The sequence below is a fragment of the Felis catus genome, chromosome F2 (assembly GCF_018350175.1).
Source record: "Felis catus isolate Fca126 chromosome F2, F.catus_Fca126_mat1.0, whole genome shotgun sequence".
Taxonomy (NCBI): domain Eukaryota; kingdom Metazoa; phylum Chordata; class Mammalia; order Carnivora; family Felidae; genus Felis; species Felis catus.
The window spans coordinates 12555056-12575535 of NC_058385.1; the positions used below are offsets into that span (position 1 = coordinate 12555056).

At 39.1% G+C, this 20480-nt stretch overlaps 1 protein-coding gene across 1 annotated transcript in view; it reads left to right on the top strand.

Moving 5' to 3' along the window:
- The first annotated feature begins 5024 nt into the window (after positions 1-5024).
- The window catches only part of CLVS1 (clavesin 1), a 173568-nt gene continuing 158112 nt past the window's right edge, over positions 5025-20480 (top strand). The window contains exons 1-2 of the mRNA XM_006943226.5: positions 5025-5208; positions 16987-17614. Of these exons, the coding sequence (XP_006943288.1) occupies positions 17160-17614 (455 nt within the window). The 5' untranslated portion in view covers positions 5025-5208; positions 16987-17159. The remainder of the gene's footprint in view (positions 5209-16986; positions 17615-20480) is intronic.

Sequence of the window (20480 nt, forward strand, 5' to 3'; positions counted from 1 at the left end):
CACAGTGACGCTCTGCAGCAGTGATTGACCAGGGTCAAGTGCCTTCCCACGACCTGGTCTGGACAGAACTATTAGGTAGCAGTAAAGGGAGCTCCTACAAAGGAGTATTGGCCAGTCAGAAAACACGTGTTTACTATAGTAATTCGCCTGAGATCCCACAGCCAGTAAGAGGCAGAGACCGAAACCAAACTTCTATTTCCAGATCTCGTGCTCTTTCTTCAATCATGTGGATGTTGATTACTGAGCTCTTTTGTTTTCAAGTTATAGAAATAATAATCCTGATAGCAGTGGCTCTGCTTCCTTTTTAAAACATAGTAGACATTCATTACAGGTTGAATTACTTTACTCTTCCTTTCTGTCAAGAGCTCCTAACCTTGTGCACTGCCTGCTGTTTGGTCCCGCACAGTGATTCGCTGGGATGAGTATCAGTACATAATAATGCATCGTCAGTTCTTTGTGTTTAGTCTCTCAGGTATGGAAGTGAGATTGTTTGCATTTTCCTATTAAATTTTACTGCACATCAAATACTGCCCCTACTGTTCCCAGCTCTGTGCAGTCAATTAAGACCAAAGATGTATTCTGGTCAATGAGTTATGAGTAGAAATGATATATGTCACTTCCAGGTTCCAACAATAGGATTAAGTGTGAGTTCTCATGTATCTGTTCTCCCTATCGTGACAGATTTGCAAATGATGCATCTTTCCAAAGCCTAACTTTGTGTAGCAGAGCCCTTCTAGATCCCCTAAACCCTATCTCTCTGCCAACTAGCACTGAACCTCCAGTATGAGAAATCAAACTTTGTTGTATTAAACCTCTGAGATCTTTGGGTTTATTTATTATCACTATCACCTCCTGGAAGTGGAGTTCTGTATTAAAGAATGAATTGTGTAGTGTTGACTTAAGAGTTGGCAACACATGATTAGGAGGCTGACATTGAAGGTAGGAAAGATAACAATCCATGTTACGCAGTGGTAAACCATTTGGTAAAACTGTCACCTGTAGTAACTTAGGGGTAAGACTGTATTCTTAACAAATTCCCATCCTAGGAGAAAGTGTGTGAAAAACTAAGTGTTAGTAATATGTCCTGGTTATTATTTGCTGCACTTAGCAACATAGTAAAGTAAGAAGTGACTGATTTTATAAGTAGAAATTAAAAAAAAAAAAAAAAGGAGTGATGCCCAGAAATCCAAGAACTTGCCATGCTGGAAAAGCCAATTAATTTTTGCTCCCCAAGAAAAAGATAAGATTAATAAAGCATTTGGGAAAAGTCAATGAAAACCAAATATTTTTAGCAAGAACCTGATTCAGGATGTCACCTTCATGCTTACTTAAAACCTCAATGGTTTAGGACTTCTCAAGGAAAAGATCAGATACAGCATTTGGCTTTATCACTTACTACTCCAAAAGGGCTCAAATACATTAAGAGAGGTTTGGAGCTGAAAAAGCAAATAAATATAGCAGATCTGAGATATATGTCTCCAAAGAACCATGATGTGTATACTGGAACATAGCACTGATGAAATCAGACAGACAATATACCTCTAAAGTCTTCAGGGAATTATACTTCCATGGAAACTATGAACTTGCAGTGTGAGCCTTAGAGAATTGAAATAACCCTTTGGCCCCCAATCTCCAATGGGAAGGGAGTTGGTTGAAAAACTGTATCCTCTAAAGAAGTTGAGGTATGTATGTTTCAAAGCATGCCTCATCCCATTTGTAACCACCTTACACGTGAAATTGGCTAGATGTGAACTTAATTTGACCTTAAACTTTTTAAATGTCACCCCAAAGGAAACACTGCTTTGATAACCATATGGCCACAGTGCTCTGGACAGGTTAGAATATTGCAATATAGGAACATTCCAGTTTAATGATGTAACTCTGAATGTTGTCACTTTGGACCAGTTAGAATGTAAGCTCTATCAATGCCATACAGGTCCCGGCTGGAAGAAACCAGCGGCCTGCTTGTTTTGGAGCAACCCATGATTCTGGCTTCTTGAATGGCTCCAAGAAATATTGAAATGTCCATGAGCAGAAAACATCTGATAGTGGTCAAGCCCAAGAAAGGCTGACCAATTCAGAGATTTATCTTGTATATCGCTTTCCCACCTTTTAGAGCTTGCTTACGCATTTAGACTTGTAGGAAAGAAATACTGGAATTTATAAATGTTTCATTATGTGGTTGTGTGGGGTTCTTTTGAGTGCATATTGCTACTCAAGGAACTTGGTGTGTGCTGTAACCCAAATAAAACAGAAATTGAACCTAAATTAGAAACTCAATTTCAACTGAGGGCATATTCTGTAATTCCTATTTTGGATGTGGCCAAGGAGTATAATGGAAAAACACACACACACTCAAAAGCCTCTTAAACTTTGATGCCAGAGGTCATGGAGAACAAAGGAGTAGGAAGCTTTTCCAGAGACCAGTGTAAGGCCCTAATGAAAAACCTTTTCACGCCTGCTTAGGAGGTCTTTGCCACGTGTCCAGTGTGATTTCAGAATTGCTGGGCTCAGTGACTGCCAGGTATCACCCTTGTCTTTCTGACTGGGCATGTTTTTTGTGGTTATCCAGTCTCTCTTCTAACGTTGTCTCTTAGGGGTGTTGGGGGGAGGCACCACAAATAGTTTACATTTTTATTTATACATCTCCAGAACAAGAGAAGCACATCTGGATATGTAGTAGAGATAAAACAATGGCATAAAATTAAGAGGTCTGGAACTTGGAGCCAGATGAAGAGAGTAAAGGACTCTTTGTAGATGGGTTGAGTGTTAGGAAGGGAGCTAAGATATTTTTAGTAACCACAGGGGTAGACTGTTGGAGAAACATTGATATTCACCAAATAGTCCTGTGTTTGCCCACACTTCCCAGCTCCCTTGCCTTTCACAGAGCCCTGTGCCTTGTTCTGGCCAATGGGCTATGAGCAGAAAAGATGTGTGCTACTTCCAGCTGAAGCGTAAGAGCAGCCCCAAGTTCTCTGTGCATCCTACTTCTCTGCTGTGGCAATTCCTCACCTGGCCCCTGGGTAACTATTTCTGTAAGTGGTTATAGAAAGGAGAAAAGGAGGAAGAGGCACAGCATAATTAACATTAACATCTCAGGAGGAAAAAAGTTTACAAAGTTTTTAAAAGGATTGAGCTCAAGAAGAAAAGAATATTAGAGTGGGAATGAGAGAAAACTTTCTTTAAAAAAAAATTCACAGTTGATGCCACTTTGTAAGTCATGTCCATGATTAGATATATATTAGAAGATGCACCTTTAATTGAGCTCATTTATCTGTAATCAAAACTCAGCAGCAACCTCAGATCATTTTGGGGTGGTATACCTTTTTGAATAACTTTCTATATGAAATTCATAACTTTATAAAATATTTAAAAATACATCTATATGTGGGAGGGTTTATCATTCATTTATTCATTCAGTCATCATTTATTCATCTATTCAACAAATATTTATTGACTCCTCTGATGTTTCAGGCACACTTCTAGATGCTTGAGAAGCAGTAGTAGTAAACAAAACAAAAATTTCTAACACATGGTGTTAACATTCTATTGAAGAGAGATACAGTAAACAGATACATAAATAAATATATGATGCTACATCATAGTTGGAAGAATTCTGATAACTTCAAACCTTCCATGAGATATATAGTAAAAGATTGCTTTCGGATATTTCATAAGTTTTCTTCTTTTAGTAAATATAGAAACTTTAGATAACCACAAGGAAGAAAAGCAACTTGTCCAACTTGACAAAAAGCAAATTTACCTATAATCTCACTGTGCTATCCTATGAGCTCACCAACTTGATATTTGGGGCAGGAGGAGAGTACTGTATTTGGTATTTTGCTTTTCGTTATTTTCTGAGCATTTTTCTGTGTTGCTAATAGTTTTCAAAAATAAGTTTTTAGTAGCCACGAATATAACAGGCTATATACAAACAATGTTAATGTTTTTATTATTTTTGACAAACTTTATGATTATAAATTGAATTTATATGCATAAATCTTTATGTAAATTTATGTACATAAATTTTTATCTGCATATCTGATTATATCATTAGGAGAAGTTACATAAAGTGGAATTACTTGGTGTATATGTGTGTATATTTTATGATACTGGATGTATGTTGCAAAATAGGCCTATACAAATGTTACATTTTCTTACTATTATTATAGTATTGTTACTGTTGTAACAGTATGGGACATTAAGTAGACTTACAACCTCAGCCCAAACTGCACTTTGGTGTTATTTTAAATTACATATCTGTATACTGGTAAGGTCGATGTTTTAAAATAGGTTTAGTGTACACTTACCTTTCCTTAGTGAATTCTTTGTCATTTGCTCTTTCTCCTTGTTTCCTCTTAAGCCATAAGAACTTTTCTTTTGATATATGAGATATTTTCTGTATGAAACATGTATCTGTTGCAGTTTTTCCAAATGGTCATTTATACTTATGCTTTTATGATAATTTACATTTGAGTGTATTCTTATGCATTCAATCTTATTGATATTTTGGGGGTGGTGATTGCTTCTATTCCTCTTATTCTTAAAAAAACTTCTTCATCAGTAAAATATTTCTTATATTCTTCTAGTTTATTTTTTTAAATAATTTTATTTTTTATTTAGTTCTTTAATCTCTGTGTAGCTAATTCTGGTGCGGTGAGGGTTAATTTGAGCCTTTTCCAAGTTGTTTATTTTCTCACTACCATTTGTTAATAAAATAATCTGTGCTTTTCCATATAGGTTTGTGATACTTTTTCATTTGTTAAATTTACACACACACACACACACACACACACACACACACACACACACACGGGTCCGTTTCAGAGGTTGCATTAATCTGAAAGATTCTGTTCTTAAGATTGGTGGTAGTTGGGGTCGGGGGTGATGGTTCCTGTACTTTTTGTCCCAGGTGTTACAAAATTACAGTAATTCTTGGTATTATTGTCTTGATGGAACGGGGAAAGCGGCGGTGCGGAGGCACTTAGGACCCAGGGGAAAGCCAGGCTTGGTATAGAAGGACAGAGTCTCCGGCGCACACGCCTCCTACCAAAATCACAGCCCCGTGGAGCCGGGGCTCTCATTCACAGCTTTCTAGAGAAATCTGAGCCCGAACCTGCCAGAATAGGGGATCTCACCCACTCAGCTCAGCAGCGAGGACACCTGCAGAAACACATTCCTAAAGCAAGGCTGAGCGGCTGTGTGAAGGTATTTGTTGCCTTTTTTCTCCCTTCTGTATTTGCAGCGCCTCCCCGCCTTTCCCCCCAGCTCTTGCGATGCCATGGCTGCGGCGTTTCAGCACTTCGGTGCGTGGACAGCTCCCATCTGCAATCCCTCCGCACTCCATCCCTCCCGCACCCCACTTTCCACGCCTTCGCGGTCCATCCTCCTCCTCCCGGCGCCCGCTCAGCCTGCGCTCCCTTACACCATCAGCACCCCCATCTCTCCACCATCACCGTCATGATCTCCACCATCACCAGCGCCGTAACTACAGTCCACACAACTGTGTCTTGTCACTTAGACAAAGCCCGAGGTCCTCAGGGTAGAGCAAAAGAACCCAAGTTTTCAGGCGCAGGAAGGAAAGTTCAGGTGTACGACACCCTTGAAAACAAAGAGACGCCTGCTTGAGAGAAAGGGAAAGTGAAGCCAGGACAGAGAGAGACCCTGAACAGGGGGACAGATGGGGCACTTGCCAGACACCAGCAGTTAGCCAGCTGCCTTTCAGCAGATTAGGGGCTGTTTTAGTTAGTTCAGCAAATTAACATGGCCTGGGGTATAGTGTTATTCCAGCAAAACAGATATGTAAGCTCAATCTGTGTTTCTGGTTTTCCAATGGAGAATCACCAGGAAGCAGGGTGGGGGTGACTGATGACTCATATTCACCCACACGCCAATTTGCCTTCCTAAGCGTTTATTACAGAAACTCTGGAATTAAGTTTTTTACGGAAATGTTTTGTAAAATGGAGACCCCCAAAGATGAACTCTGTGGCCAGAGTAAAAATTAAAATGTTGATGATGATAACCTAACAAATGTGGCTCTCATTGGAAAGTGCTATTTGTTCCAGGGTCTCTTCCTGTCTAGTTATTTCATTTCGGTTTTCCAACCTTAAACCTCTCTTTGAGGCAGAGAAGATAGATCCCTTGGCCAAAAGGCCAAAGTAGTAATGATATTCAGAGCAGATGGCCTGTCTTTGTTCATCACTAGTCAAGGACTGACTCGGATTTGGAAGGCGAGATTTTTGTGTGCTTTCTCAGTAATCAGGCGATAACACCATTTTCCCATAATAGTAAAGGGTAATAGAGTGCAAAAATTGAAAAGGCATTTTATGTAACTATGTTCTGCTGGGCTCTGCTTTTAGAGTGCTATCATTTTCTATCTCAGCTGAAGGGAAGTTGGAACATCTTTCAAATATCCGGAAGGTCCAAACCCAAGTCATAGCACCTCTTTAATTTATCCAGGATCATCTCTTTTATAAGAGTTAACAAACATCAGAAAATAAGAACTTGAGCCTGTCAGAAATGAAAATCTTTCAATGAATACCCATTTAATCAATTATTACTGAAGAGCAAAGTATTGGGTGGGTTTTTTTGTTTGCAAATTATTTTTCATAAAAATAACAACATCTTAATTAAAAATGAAATGGATCGTGTTTTCATATGAAAATAATGTCTTAATTAAACAATTAAGTTTAAACCAGAGCACAGAGAAGGCTTATTTAAAAATCACTCTTGTACATTTATTCTGCTTTCCTTAAAAAAAAAAAAAAAGTGTCAATAAAGCAAGTTTTGTCTAAACTGGCTTGCTCATTTTGTCAAAAATAAAGCTAGTCAAAAACAAGTATCTTCTGGAAGAAGTTTTGAGGAAAAATTCACACCAAATACTCTTCTGGAATGAAGAAGAGTAGATTTTGTCAAAAGGTACTTGCCGCTATTAATTACATAAATACTGGCATAATTCTATTTGCCTCTAAAATTCACTCACTTTTGAACTCAAACTAAAAAAACTAGTGAAAATATTTGGTGAAATATTTGCTCATTTATATACTGTCTTTAGATTGGTAATATCCACAGTAAAAAAAGACCCCTCACATCCCAAAGAAACAAGATTCTTAATATACCCTTATCTGTTTGCAAAGAATGGTTCATCCCAGATAATTTTTTAAAGTGTACATATTGCCTGTTCTAGCTGCTTCAAAACAGAAACTCAGGCCAGGAATCCAGTGCCTCTAATGCTGCTGCCTTCCTGTGCTTAATACAATTTCCTGAGGTTGGGGAAAATTCAAAACAATGCTGCTTTGGTGAGATTTACAGGCATCTGTCTCAGAAGTGATGCCTTTCTCTGATGAAATATTATGCTAGGCTTATTAATTTTTATAGGGTGCTCCTATCCTGGCTGCTTCTTTTATTCTTTCTTCTATTAAGGGCTATTTCACTTTTTTCGTATTTTCAGTAACATAACATTCTCATTTTTATAATGGATTTAAAGGTGAACAGAAGACATATTTTCCATCACAGTGGCATCATACATTTTTGTAGACATGTTCACAAAGGGCACATCCTTTTGGAATCATGGAGTGCAAAGCTGGTAAATTTTTATTTCCCAAACGGGGCACTCAGGAACTCTTCAGAGCTAGTGGTGTCTTCTCACTTTTGCAAGCTTTACAAAAAGACACCTTATTAACCCTGAGAAGTCTATTCATGACTTTACACACACTTCCTCAAAGCAGAGTCATCCTTAGTAAATGGATTCAGACTTATTTGGATCTTCTCTCCTTTCCTGTTACATAGTTACTGAGACAGGAGGTAACATAGCAAAACGAATATAAAAACTACGAAGTTTGGTCCCATGTAGTCAGCCCAGAAATACCCCTCAACATTGCCAAGAGAGATCTTTTCCTACATTACACCCTTCTCCCAAATTTCGATAATTTTGATCATGGTTCATTTTATCCAGATTTCAGTGGAATAAATTTGTTTCAGGAGAAGATCCACAATGTGAATTGCTGCAAGTCCGTAACCCCCTAACATCAATCCCAAGTGTTGTATCTCTCTAGATAGAACCATGCTTACCTTTCTATCCAAGTTTGTCTTAGCTAAAGCGAAGTTTGTCTTTGGTTTGATTCTTCATGGATGTGGAAATCAACTGGACACTCACCTTCCCTCAAACACCTTTCATTTATTCAGTTAATAAGTTCATTATTGTTCACTACCTCTGCTCCCCTTCACAGCCCTTTATCATCTCTTCTCTGGCCAGGTGCTCTCCCTTTTCATGGACATGTTTCGGTATGAGAAAGTTTTCTGTGTAGGCAGCTAACTTTCTATGAGCCTTTCTTCTTCCTGATTTCTGAGCCAGCAGGAATTTTCCCCATATGCGTTTTAAGATGATTGCTCTTGTCTTCTGGACCCTTTTAACCACATCTCCAATTTATTGATATTATGTAAGCCAACTTTCTCCACCTCTTCTCCTTAAAATCACATCATGTCAATTCAGCTTCTGTTATTGGTCAAATGTCTTGCCTAAAGCTCCATACCTTTATATGTCTTAAGTTACATAGTGTATTCAGTGTTCATTATGTTGTAGTTTGGGAGGAAGGGAAGTCCTGGGCCTGGGAATGGCGGAAGGGCTCCCATCATAGGTTTTATGAGAAAGAGAACTCTAGTCTGATGTGTGATCAAAATAGCACAAAATAAAACGTGAGATTCTCCTCTTTTTCTCTCTCTTCCTTCTTTTTCTTCCTTCCTTTCTCTTAGCATTTCTTGCTTACCCCACTCCTTCCTTTCTTCATTGTTTTCTGTTTACATATAGAGCACACAAGCACATGTACAATTAATGGAGTGAGTGATCTGACAAACTTTTATGAGCATTGGTATTCCAAAAGGAGTGAGACACTGGATGTGCTTTTAGTCTCCTGTTGGACACAGTAGCACTGTTTTTCACAGACAGGGTGAGCTTGACCTCACAGGTAATTAACCTACCTTCTCAATCCTTTTGATTCACTGCAAATCCTCTTGAGCAGTGCTTCCCAAACAAGGTACATACAAATTGCCTGGGAATTCTGGTACCCGTTCAGCAGGTCTAGGTGGGTACTGACATCCTGTATTCCCAATAAGCTCCTGGGTCCTGCTGATGCTGCTGATCCATGGACCACACTTTGAGAAGTAAAGACAACAAACAATTTCCTTCTTTTTAAACATTTCCACCTTAATATCTGATTAACAAATAATGGCACTCATACTAAAACAAAACAAGAACCATCCTGGGATCTAAGACAATAACAGCTTAGAAATTATAACTGTAGTTGAGGAGAAAGTTATACAAATAACCCCTTTCTTCCCACCTCACCCTTATGCTCCTTGTTGTGTTCTATGTTGACCTCGAAGTTTTCTTAACTTTGATTCCTGTGGCCAACATCATCTGCCTAATCACATCTAGAAGGGTCCCAGTCACATAGAATGCTGGGGAAAACAGAGAGGAAAAGAAAGCAAGTGGCTTTAGTGGCCATCTTTGGGTGAACCCTGCCTTTCTTACATTTTTCCAGATCCTCTTCCTCTAAAGAGTCTATTCTTAGAGAAATACCCTCTTCCCTTGATGAGAGAAGAGTCACATGTTTGTTTGTTTTTTCCTTTCCCTCCTGCTGATACTCCTAAGAAGCACAACTAAAATTAAATTTTAAATTGGGGCATTGACTGCCAGTGACTTCTTATGGGGATAGTTTAATAGCATAGAAAAAGTTCTAGTCTAATTTTCTACATCTTAATACATTTTTCCCTGTAGATTGTCTTTATTTAACATACAGTGAGGTGTAAGGTAAACACTACTTCAACTAAATACCCTTCTACAGTGAAGAGGCAGAAAAACCCCATGCCTTCTTTACAAGTTGTCTTTTCCATCAACTCCTTGAATTATTTTTCCCAAAGCAAACTAAAAGAATAAAAGTCGTATAGCTTGTTCTAGAACAAAGGTCACAATCGTCTGTCAAAAGGTCCATCTTCAGCGTCCCAGACTACTCTAATTCTGACCTGGCATTTATTTTGGGTACAAGTTCCCAGTGTCTCTACTCTGATGGAACTCATTCCAATTTACTCTTAATCTTTCTTGTGGGCAAGAGCAAATGGGAGAAGATGACTGTGTGCTTAGTTGCTATTTTAAAGGTGCCAATGGAGTCAACACAATGAATATTTATATGGCAAGGGTAAGCCCTGGGCTAAGATTGAGCTAAAGGTGATGGACATTTGACCGTGAGCCAGGGGCTAAATTCTGGTCACACTGTACTTTCAGATGATTAAAGGTCTCCCTTTTATCCTTCTAGACTTCTCTCCCTGCCCCTGGTATAAGTAGTTCATAACTGCAAGTTGGGTAATGTTTGAGAGAACATTGATGGACTAGGAACCATTCTGTTACTCCCAGGATTTATGTTCTTTTGCCAGTACTTATGCAGAGAAGTCATACAAGCCCTAATGGTCAGTTTCAAATTCATCATTTGGAAAAAAGACTCTTTTCTATTTAGCACCAAAGAATATTATAATCAGCCAGCCTCTAAGATTAAATGTAGGTGCCACTGGCAGTAAGGGAGCTTATCATCTTTCGGAAAAGATTTCAAATACAGTTGTACTTAAAAAAAAAAGATTTTTGCTCACTGTGATTTTCAATTTTTGTCTAGATGTATCAGCAGCATCTATTTTTATTTCATTCAGTATAAAAATTCCTTTCAGCATTCCTAGGGGAAAAACATAGTTAAAAATTTTGAAGTGAGATTTTAGAAAGGTGAAGAGTCATTGGGGTTAACTTAATTCAATATTCATTTAAAATCTGGAAACATAATTTTCACACCTACTAATGAATGAGGTAGTTGATTAGATTTTCATGTGGAAAGTTTTATCTCTGAGATTCATTTTTCATTTTTTTCTCATAAAAACAAATGTGGGTATAGTTTCTCACTTATATTTATATTAATTTAAATTTATGTGTACTTAGAAGGATTCTTTGTATTACCAAGAACATCCCAATGCAATAAATATTTGAAGTATTTTCATTATTTATTGATGTTCTTATATTTCCAACAGTATCTAGGCTTCATAGATTTTATCTTTCTGGTCATGACAACAATATACTCTTTCCTCCCCAGATCTGGCCAACTTTACAACATCCTTTAAATGATCTTCCTTAGGACTGGTGGGGTGTGGGTGTGTGCCTGTTGTGTGAGTGAGTCATTGTGAGGGCACAAGTGGTGTAGAGAAATCACCTACACTGAGTGGCAGGGCAAGGTCATTGATAGAACATGGGCTTTATGTCAGGTGGACTGAGGTGTGAATCTTCATTCTTCTAGCTATAATTAATCTATCTAAACCTCAGATTTATCCTCTCATATAATAATTAACAAACCGGCTTTAAAAGTTGGTGTGGAGATGAGATCATAGAACATCAAAGCTGTAGGCACATAATAAGTACTCAACAAATATTTGTTTCCTCACGCCCCGAGTTTTTAACATTAGTTTATTATCTGACTTAAGACCAGTGCTTAGTTGTTCTAAGACTCAGTATCTTTTTATTTACCTGGAAACAACAAAATTATGGTATCAACAAGATTACAGTAAGTGTAAAATGGAGCTTTTTATTTCCAAAGCACTTTTACCTAACATCAGTTCACATGGTCCTCAGCATCTCCTAAAGAATTCTTTTTCTTCTACTTCTTGCAGTATCACTGTAACAATGAAGAAAGACAATTGGTGTAAAATGCTTTGAGATAATACATACACATGTACATAGTCTGTAGACAAGATCTGGTTATTGGCTTATATTTAATGTGTGTTTCTGAAGATAATGAAATAAATGAAAGTAATAAATTATAAAATAACCAAAATCAATTTTATTTGAATTATTTTGCTTTCTGAAATGACTTTTCCACCTGGATTCTTTAGTTCATAAATACTAGGATATATGTTTATAGGTGTGTGTGTGTGTGTGTGTGTGTGTGTGTGTGTGTGCGCGCGCGCGCGCGCTGAATTTGGCATAAGGGAATACACAAATAGATCTTTTCTAATGGAAACTTGAGAGGAAGTGAGAATCTTAAATCTATGGATGCCATGATTTCAAATATCACGATACAAAGATTCTTCTTTTCTCTCTCTCATACAAAATACTACTACTTAAATGTGTAGTTTATTAGAAAAAACATGTGTTAGAAGTGGAAGTTAGCTCCTATGTTGGGCTCCCTAGGGCACATGGTGAATTACTCTCCATGTATCTGTAACAGTGTCTAAAAAAAGAATCATTTGGGACCCAAACAGCAATGGGAAAGATGGTTTCTGAGGCCCACATGCATCTATCTCAAGTACCCTTTTTGATTATCAAGCACATTTCAGTCCCCGGATCATGTTTCGCACTCTGCTAGGCATGGCAAAATATCAACCCTTCAAATAGAATGGTAAGATCTTTGATCTGGCATTTTAGCCAAAGGAAAATACATAAAGGAAGAGCAAAAGTTTGCGACAGCTGGAAAAGGCATCGACAGCTAGATTTTTTAAACAGCTTTAGTCATCTTCTGGCGAAGAAACAAGGACAACACTAGACTTCTGTAAGGTATGGTAGTAGGCTACCAAAGAATGTCTGTCAACTCCTTCAGCACATTTAAGCTTATAGAGTGGTAAATCTAGAAGGAATTTTAGTAAAGGACAGTAGGGTTCTGAGAGGGAAGGTGACTCACTGAAGGTCACACAGCTCTTAAGTAGTAAATATTAGAACCTCTTTGCTACACATAAGAGGCAGAACAGCACAGTAGAAAAGAGCATGGGACTGGAGAAAGATTACTTGGTCTTGAATCCAATATCTGCCAGCTAGTAGCTGTGTAACCTTGGGAAACTCATTTTACCTCTCTATGCCTCAGTTCCCTCACCTGAAAAATGCAGACAATAATATACTCTTCTCATACAGTTCTAAAGATTAAAGAATGTAATATATAAATAGAGAGTATTAAGTGCCTGGGACATAATAACTACAGTTATAATAAATTGGAAATTAGGGGCGCCTGGGTGGCGCAGTTGGTTAAGCGTCCGACTTCAGCCAGGTCACGATCTTGCGGTCCGTGAGTTGGAGCCCCGCGTCGGGCTCTGGGCTGATGGCTCGGAGCCTGGAGCCTGTTTCCGATTCTGTGTCTCCCTCTCTCTCTGCCCCTCCCCCGTTCATGCTCTGTCTCTCTCTGTCCCAAAAATAAATAAAAACATTGAAAAAAAATTTAAAAAAATAAATAAATAAATAAATAAATTGGAAATTAAAGCTCTTGTTAGTATTCATACCCCTAGGACAGAAAACGACTCCTACTTCATGTGATACCAAGTCCAATGTATCCCTTTATACTTGTTTGACAAATTTAGAAAAGTTGAATGAGAACCAAGTCCTTCACGTGAACAGAAGATGACAGTCAAGTGAAATGCTATGTCCTGGAGAACGTTCTTGAACGGCATAGCATTTTTAACCTTAAATATTATCAATTGCAGTTGTTCTTTAAGTAGCAGTTTATTCAGAGATCTGAAGTGAAGGATTTGCCTTTAATGGAAAATATCTGTTTCATCCTGAGTATGAAACCCAGCGACCCTATCTTGGGTTCTCTCCCCAGAAGCTTCTACTGTATGCTGAGGACAGAATAAAGATGTAGATTGAAGCAAATTTATTTCAGTTATTATAGATTGGAGGCATAGCTATGTGTGGAAGCAGGCCATGAAAAATGCAACCTCTGCTCTCTCCTTGAACCCATAGTAATTTATTTCAGAAACATTGTAGAGTTCCCTGAACTATAAGGTGTTTAACTTGCTCCCAGAACCTTTAAATCTTCTGAAGGGGACAAGCTATTGCTATGACTTGTCTAAACGTCCTGTGCCATGGCTTGGAACAGGGACCATCACCAAGCGTGCTTCAAGGAGGCAGTAATCTGAAGTACAACGTGCCTAGGCTAAATTCTCCTAGGAAATTAAGTTAGCTGCAACACTGTCATTTAAGGAAAATGATTCCAGAGGCATCCAACAGAATGGGAAGCAACTCACTCATTGAAACAATGTTTTGACTACCTTCTTTATGCATTTACTCTCTATATTTTTCGGGCACCTATGCCCCAGTAGACACTGTGTTAGGTGCTGAGGACAGATGGTGAGCGTAACAAAGGCGCTCCACCCATGGAGCTGACACTCTTTGTGCCAGGCCCTGTACTGGGGATACACAGATGAGCGGGATCCAGCTCTTCTCCACAAAGAGTTCAGAGGAAAAAGGGAGGGAGGAAAATGGCAGTGAAATGATGCGGTCAGGGCTGTGAGGCTACCAGTGACCTGTGAAGGTCAGGGAGGCTTCCTGGAGAAAGTGACGTCCAAGATGACTCCTGAAGGGCAAAGAGGAGTTCGTCAGTGGTTATTCTTTGTCAAGGTCCTGAGAGGTGAGGAGAAATGTCAAGTGACTCGGTGTGGCTACTTGGCCAGATGGTGAATCTGGAGAGAGATAGGCACCACACGGCGAAGGGTCTTAAAAACCTTATTACATAGTTTTATACTTTATCCTAGGACAGTTGGACAATTCAAGGAATGACATGAGCAGATTTCAATTACAATACAGAGAATGGACGAGAGAAGGGCAAGTTTGGCAGCAAAGGTGCCATAGGGAGAATGTTGCAGGGCTAAATAGACAGTGTGAGATTGGATGGAAAAAATGGGCAGATTTAAGAAATATTATGGAAGTAATTGTCTGGAAGTGGGCAATAAGGGAGAGAGTGGAATGATAGTGGACTCCCAGGTTTTTAGAATGGAAGCTGCACAGAAGGTGACATTAGTCACTAAAGGATGGAGGTGGAAGGACAAATTCAAGATGAGGAACGATGGTTAGTTCAGGTTTAAGCATATGGTGTGGTGTGTAGAAGATGTGTCTGTGAGGTTGCTGAAAAGGCAGTTGGATATGTAGCCTGGAGACCGAGAAAGAGCTATAGACTGAAGTTATATTACACGTAGGCGGTCACATCTTGGGGCAAGATCCTGGAAACACCCAGTAAAGTGTTCACAGAAAGAGAAGAGGGAGCAGGGATCAACACGGCTAAAAGAAAAATCACGGTGTCTGGAGTTAGAGAAAGAGTGGGAGAATGGGGGAGAGAGTTTTAAGAAGGATGAAGTCAGCAATATAAAATATTGATAGGGGTCACCCATAAAGAGAACTGAAATTTGTCTATTGGATATAGGAACAAAAATATCATCACTAGTAGGGTGACCATCTTTCTGGGTTTGCTTAGAATTGTCCCAGTTTATAGCTATTGTGCTAGCATAATTATTATTATTATTATTAGCACGCCCTCATGTCTAAATTTGGATAATAAATTATATGATCTTCCTGGTCAGTTCGTTGGTGGGAATAGTAAGGACATATTGCTGTGACTGTAGGGATGAACTAGAAAAGGAGACATCAAACAAGGGAATTTTCTGAACGGCTTTTGTAAGGCTACTAGACAGGGAATTTTAACATCAGATGGGTGTTGAACGAGATGGGTTTGGCAGTTTCTTCCAATCCTGGGAATAGTTCGTAGCATTATTTTCCATTTACAATTCTAAGTCCTTAAAATTAGTGAAGCTCAAGACTTTATTCTATTTCTTGTTTTTGCATATTGCAGAGCTAAATGCCGTTTTCTTACAAACTATTTTACAAAGCCAACATTTTACACATCGAATTTCTATTATTCCCTCATCTTGACAATGAATACCAGTTACTTTAACTATTCTTCATCTCCCCTATACCACAATATAAAACAGAAATGTGTGAGTTGACTGTCTCCCTTAAGAGCTAACTGGTCATTCTAAATTAAGCAGAAGAATAATTTTGTCTTTTACATTATTTTGTATGATAAAGCATTACCAATAATAACTAAGTTGGGAATAAATATTCTTCCTCTGATTGCAGATACTGTCGACCTAGGAAAGCTAGGAAAAAATATGCCTTCAAGTTCATTTACACCTAGTATGTCTTCTGATTTTTAGAACTTCCAGATCATACCAAACAAATATCTGAAGGCATTAAAATATGAATTTATATTTAAAATGAGGAAGATGTAAATAATATAGATGTCCTTCTGTATACCGTTTAGGTGTAGACATCTTAAGAGATACGTATGAGGAGATTAAAACAATCATCATAAGTAAAATAACATCTCCGAACAACAGGAAAGTTATGTAAATGGGAGGATTTTTAAGCCTGTGTGGATATTGGGTCAGCAGGAAAGCAATCAGGAGTTTCAAATCCCTTTGCCTTTCCTGCAGAAGACTAACAAAGGCAAATAATAAAGCCGCTTGTAAGACACGTGAGCATCCTTTCTCATTGCTGTTGAATTTGATTATTGAAGGTCAGGCTTCCAGCCAGGAGGCTGCCCCCCTCCCCCTCCCCCCAGCTGTTGTCAGCTCAGTTTTGAGTAATTAGGTACCTGTGGGGTTGGGATAGAGTGACCTTTAACAGTCCCTTTTTATTGTTAAGATGCAAATAACTGCCTTTGAAAAAGGTGGGGGAGGGGGCATTTCTGTGAAAGGTACCTCTCTTTGACAAAAGAGGCTAATGGGGAGGCTAATAAATTGTACAGCAGCCCTAATTTCTCTGCCACATCTAGGCCTGTGAACAGCCCCATAAAGCATGCTGTAACAGAGAAGGATCTTTCTTCTTAGTGTTTCTTAAAGTACTTAATAAAAGAGCGATCTATTACTAATCGGACCATACACTATTATGGTAACTAGTCAGTGTGACTAGAAAGTTCCAAATATTTGCATATTATGCATTCAGGAGGTCGACAATAAAATTATCCCAATTACACCATTTTAACGATAATTTAGCCTTTATTCTTTGGATACCTAATCTAATCAAACCCACAGCACAATACTGCCTTTTTTTTTTTTTTTTTATCTAAGTTCCAATTAATTTGCCCAGATTTTCTTTGTATCATCACTGTTTTGTCTCTCTTGTGTGCATTTGTTTTGCAGTAAGAAATGGTCTCGTTTTTGCCTCCTTTCTGGATGGCCACCACCACATAGGACCTGAATGTCCTACTGCTTTCTAAGAACAGAAAGAAGGCCTTCGATTTGTCTGTTTCAGTGGCAGCTTGGTAGCAGAAAAACTGTTGAATGGGCCCCGATTTCAGCAGACCATCGGGTGAATGGGACCAGTCTCCCTTCTTCCAAAATATCAGCAATTAAGCACTTGGAAAGGAGATTTGGCCAAGATGACCCATTTACAGGCCGGACTCAGTCCAGAGACTATAGAGAAAGCTCGCCTGGAACTGAATGAAAACCCAGATGTTTTACATCAGGATATCCAGCAAGTCAGGGACATGATCATCACCAGGCCTGACATTGGATTTTTGCGTACAGATGATGCCTTCATCCTGAGATTTCTCCGAGCCAGGAAGTTTCACCAAGCAGATGCCTTTAGACTCCTGGCCCAGTACTTTCAGTACCGCCAGCTACACCTGGACATGTTCAAAAACTTCAAGGCTGATGATCCTGGCATTAAGAGGGCTCTCATCGATGGGTTCCCCGGAGTGCTGGAAAGCCGAGATCACTACGGCAGGAAGATTCTTCTGCTGTTTGCGGCCAATTGGGACCAGAGTAGGTAAATGTAGATAGTGTCTTTCCTTGGTTTTTCCTTTTTATAAGCATACGTACTGCATGTTTAGGGTCGTATGGCTTTCATTTAAAAAAAAATGAAAAAAAATGTGTGACTAACGAGCTTTTCTTTAAAAAAAAATATGTATATATAGTTTCCCCTCCCCGACCCCAAAGGAAGTTTTAAGGCCACAGGATTACTGTCATCAAATGCAATTCCAGATTCACAGCAGTGTTTTGGAACAATAGAATCTTAGTGTTAGAATGGCAAGACGCCTTAGAAATCAGTATAATGTTCATCAGAGTGGGTCATTTATTTTAATAAAATTGAAAGCTGGTCTTCTAGAAGAACCATATATTCTGCCTTTAGTGTTCTCATCTTTAACAGCAAAAACAACAAAAATGGATTCAGTAGATGGCTTTAAATCAAGTGTTTTCATCACGTAAATAATTTCTTGGATCCTCTCCATGACTTTAATATCCTGTATTTCTTTGGAGTGCCAGACCTCTCTACCCAAGTGCATCTCTCCCTGAAAATCCTGTAAAGAGCCGCAAACTCAGCATGGCTCAAATCGAACGCACCATCTTTCCCACTATACCTGCTCTTCCAGCCTTCCAGTCTCCCCACCCAGAAATCCGGGTGTCGTCCGTGACTGCTTCTTGCCTTTGCTCCTCACATCCGATTAATTGCCAAGGCCCACGCCTTTCTTCTCAAAAGTCTCAAATCTCGTCACTTCTCTTTGCTCCCCTTGTCACTGCCTTGGCTTAGGTTCGCTTCGTTTGTCCCTTGAATTTCTGCAACAGACTTGTCACGGGCACCCCTGCCTCAGATCTAATCTTTCTCGAGCCATTCTAGTCCATACTGTAGCTGGAGTGACCCTTCCAAAATTCTGTGATGTCGCTCTGCTGATGAAAATCCTTCCATGACCTGCGAAGACTTCAAGGTAAAGTCAGGTCCTTTGCAATCCATCTTGTACATCTCCTATCTCCTGCTGTACTTCATCCTCTGGCCTTCGCGTTCTCTGGTCCAGCTGGAAGGAAGTATAAGCCTTGCTTTGAATGGCTGAGGTTTTACCATGCCTCCAAGCCTTTGGACTTGCCTCCACAAGCACCTAAAGGAGAGAACCACCACTTCTTATCCCAGTTCCAACCACCCTGGACCCAATCTGCCCTACCATTTATACTCATCTTCCTGCTTCTTCACTCTATAGTCTTCATCTACTGCCAGCCCCAACCCTTTTTAGTTAAGTGCCCTTCTTTTGTTCATATTTCCATTAACCTATTTGCAAGAGGAGTGTAAGAACCACTGTTAGTACAGCTATTATTTTGGAATACTTACCTCATACTCTGTTAAGCATTTATGTATATTGTCTCATTTAACCCAATGAGAACTTTCCACAAAAGGTATTATTATTATCCCTAGTTCACATTTGGTGACACAAGACTTTGAGAAATTAAGTAGCTCGCTCAATGTCACAGAACTAGTGAAATATGGAGTGGGAGTGGACCCCCCAGCAGTCTGACTGGAGAACGAGTTGTCTCAACCCGGCGTTACTACAATCGTATGTTTACTTGTATACCCTTTCTTACCTCTCCACCCAAGTCTGCAAGTTCCACGAGGTCAGGAAACTGCCTGTTTCGTGTCTTTCATATCTTTTTGGCACAGGGCACACTATCCAACAAATGTTGAATGAGAAAGAATGCATGTATCACTCTCTAAAAATTCACCTGTGGCTTTAGTTTTCACAGAGGTATAATCGTTGAAATTTTTATGGTAGCTGGGGAGACGCAGGTTTGACTTTCAAAATAAACCAAATAATTCCTGCCCAGTATAATTAAAAGGAATTTGTAGGGTGGCCCTTTATTACTTCCTATCATTCCTCCTCCTCTTAAAAATGATAATATTGTAAACTAAGTAATCACTGGCTATTTTCTGGTTGATAAATTGTGATAGCACAACTTAATCCTGAAAAGGTATTTCAGTGTCTTAACTCTATGAGTCTAGAGTTTGGTCAGCTCTGCATCTGGGCGAGAATGCCTCTCCACGTTTCTGCTCTGTTAACACAAGGTCCCTGCCAGAAAAGAGTCCACTGTGCAATCCAGTGTCCTTCAGTGTGCAAGCATACGAACAGCTAACTCCCATCTGCCATCAGAGAATTCCTTCTGAGACACACAAACCATCAACACAGGGCATCCGTCTTATACCAGAGAAAACAGCCGTCCTTTTGAGAATGGCATGTTAACATGTTGAATTTTGGAACAGGACAATTTTGATGATTCTGGAGAATAATCGTGCTGACTTCATTTGTTCTTAGTTGTTGTAAGTATTCTAGAACTTCCATCTGTTTAGATGCTAAGTAGTGATTTACCCGTAAAAATACATCAGAGCAAAATATCTTATTTTGTATTAGCATTCGGCCCATGTATATCACAAAATGTGTTAAGAAATAATAACAAATAATAATAGTAAAAAGAAACGAGTCTCCAAGAGAATAATCCAAGTGTTTATGACTACAATAACCTTGAACAAGTTACTTCACTTCTCTGTTCCTCAGTTTCCTCAAGTGTAAAATAAGAAGCTCAAGTTAGGTAATCCCTGAGACACCTTCAGCTCTAATGGCTCATGAACGTGGAGTTCATTCAGCCTGATCCTGTGGATGGATGGATAGGGATTTTAAAATTCACTTTATAGCTTCCTAATTCACTAGGCTTTTTGAAGTAACCTCTCTCTCTTTTTTCCCCTCCCACCCTCGCCCCTAGCCTACAAAGGCGGAGTCTACTTGAGACGATTTTTTTTTCCAAACTCTACAATACCATTTGTTCCAAATATTTTGGTTTCAACAGGAAGGTAAATGATCAGGCTATCCCAGTGA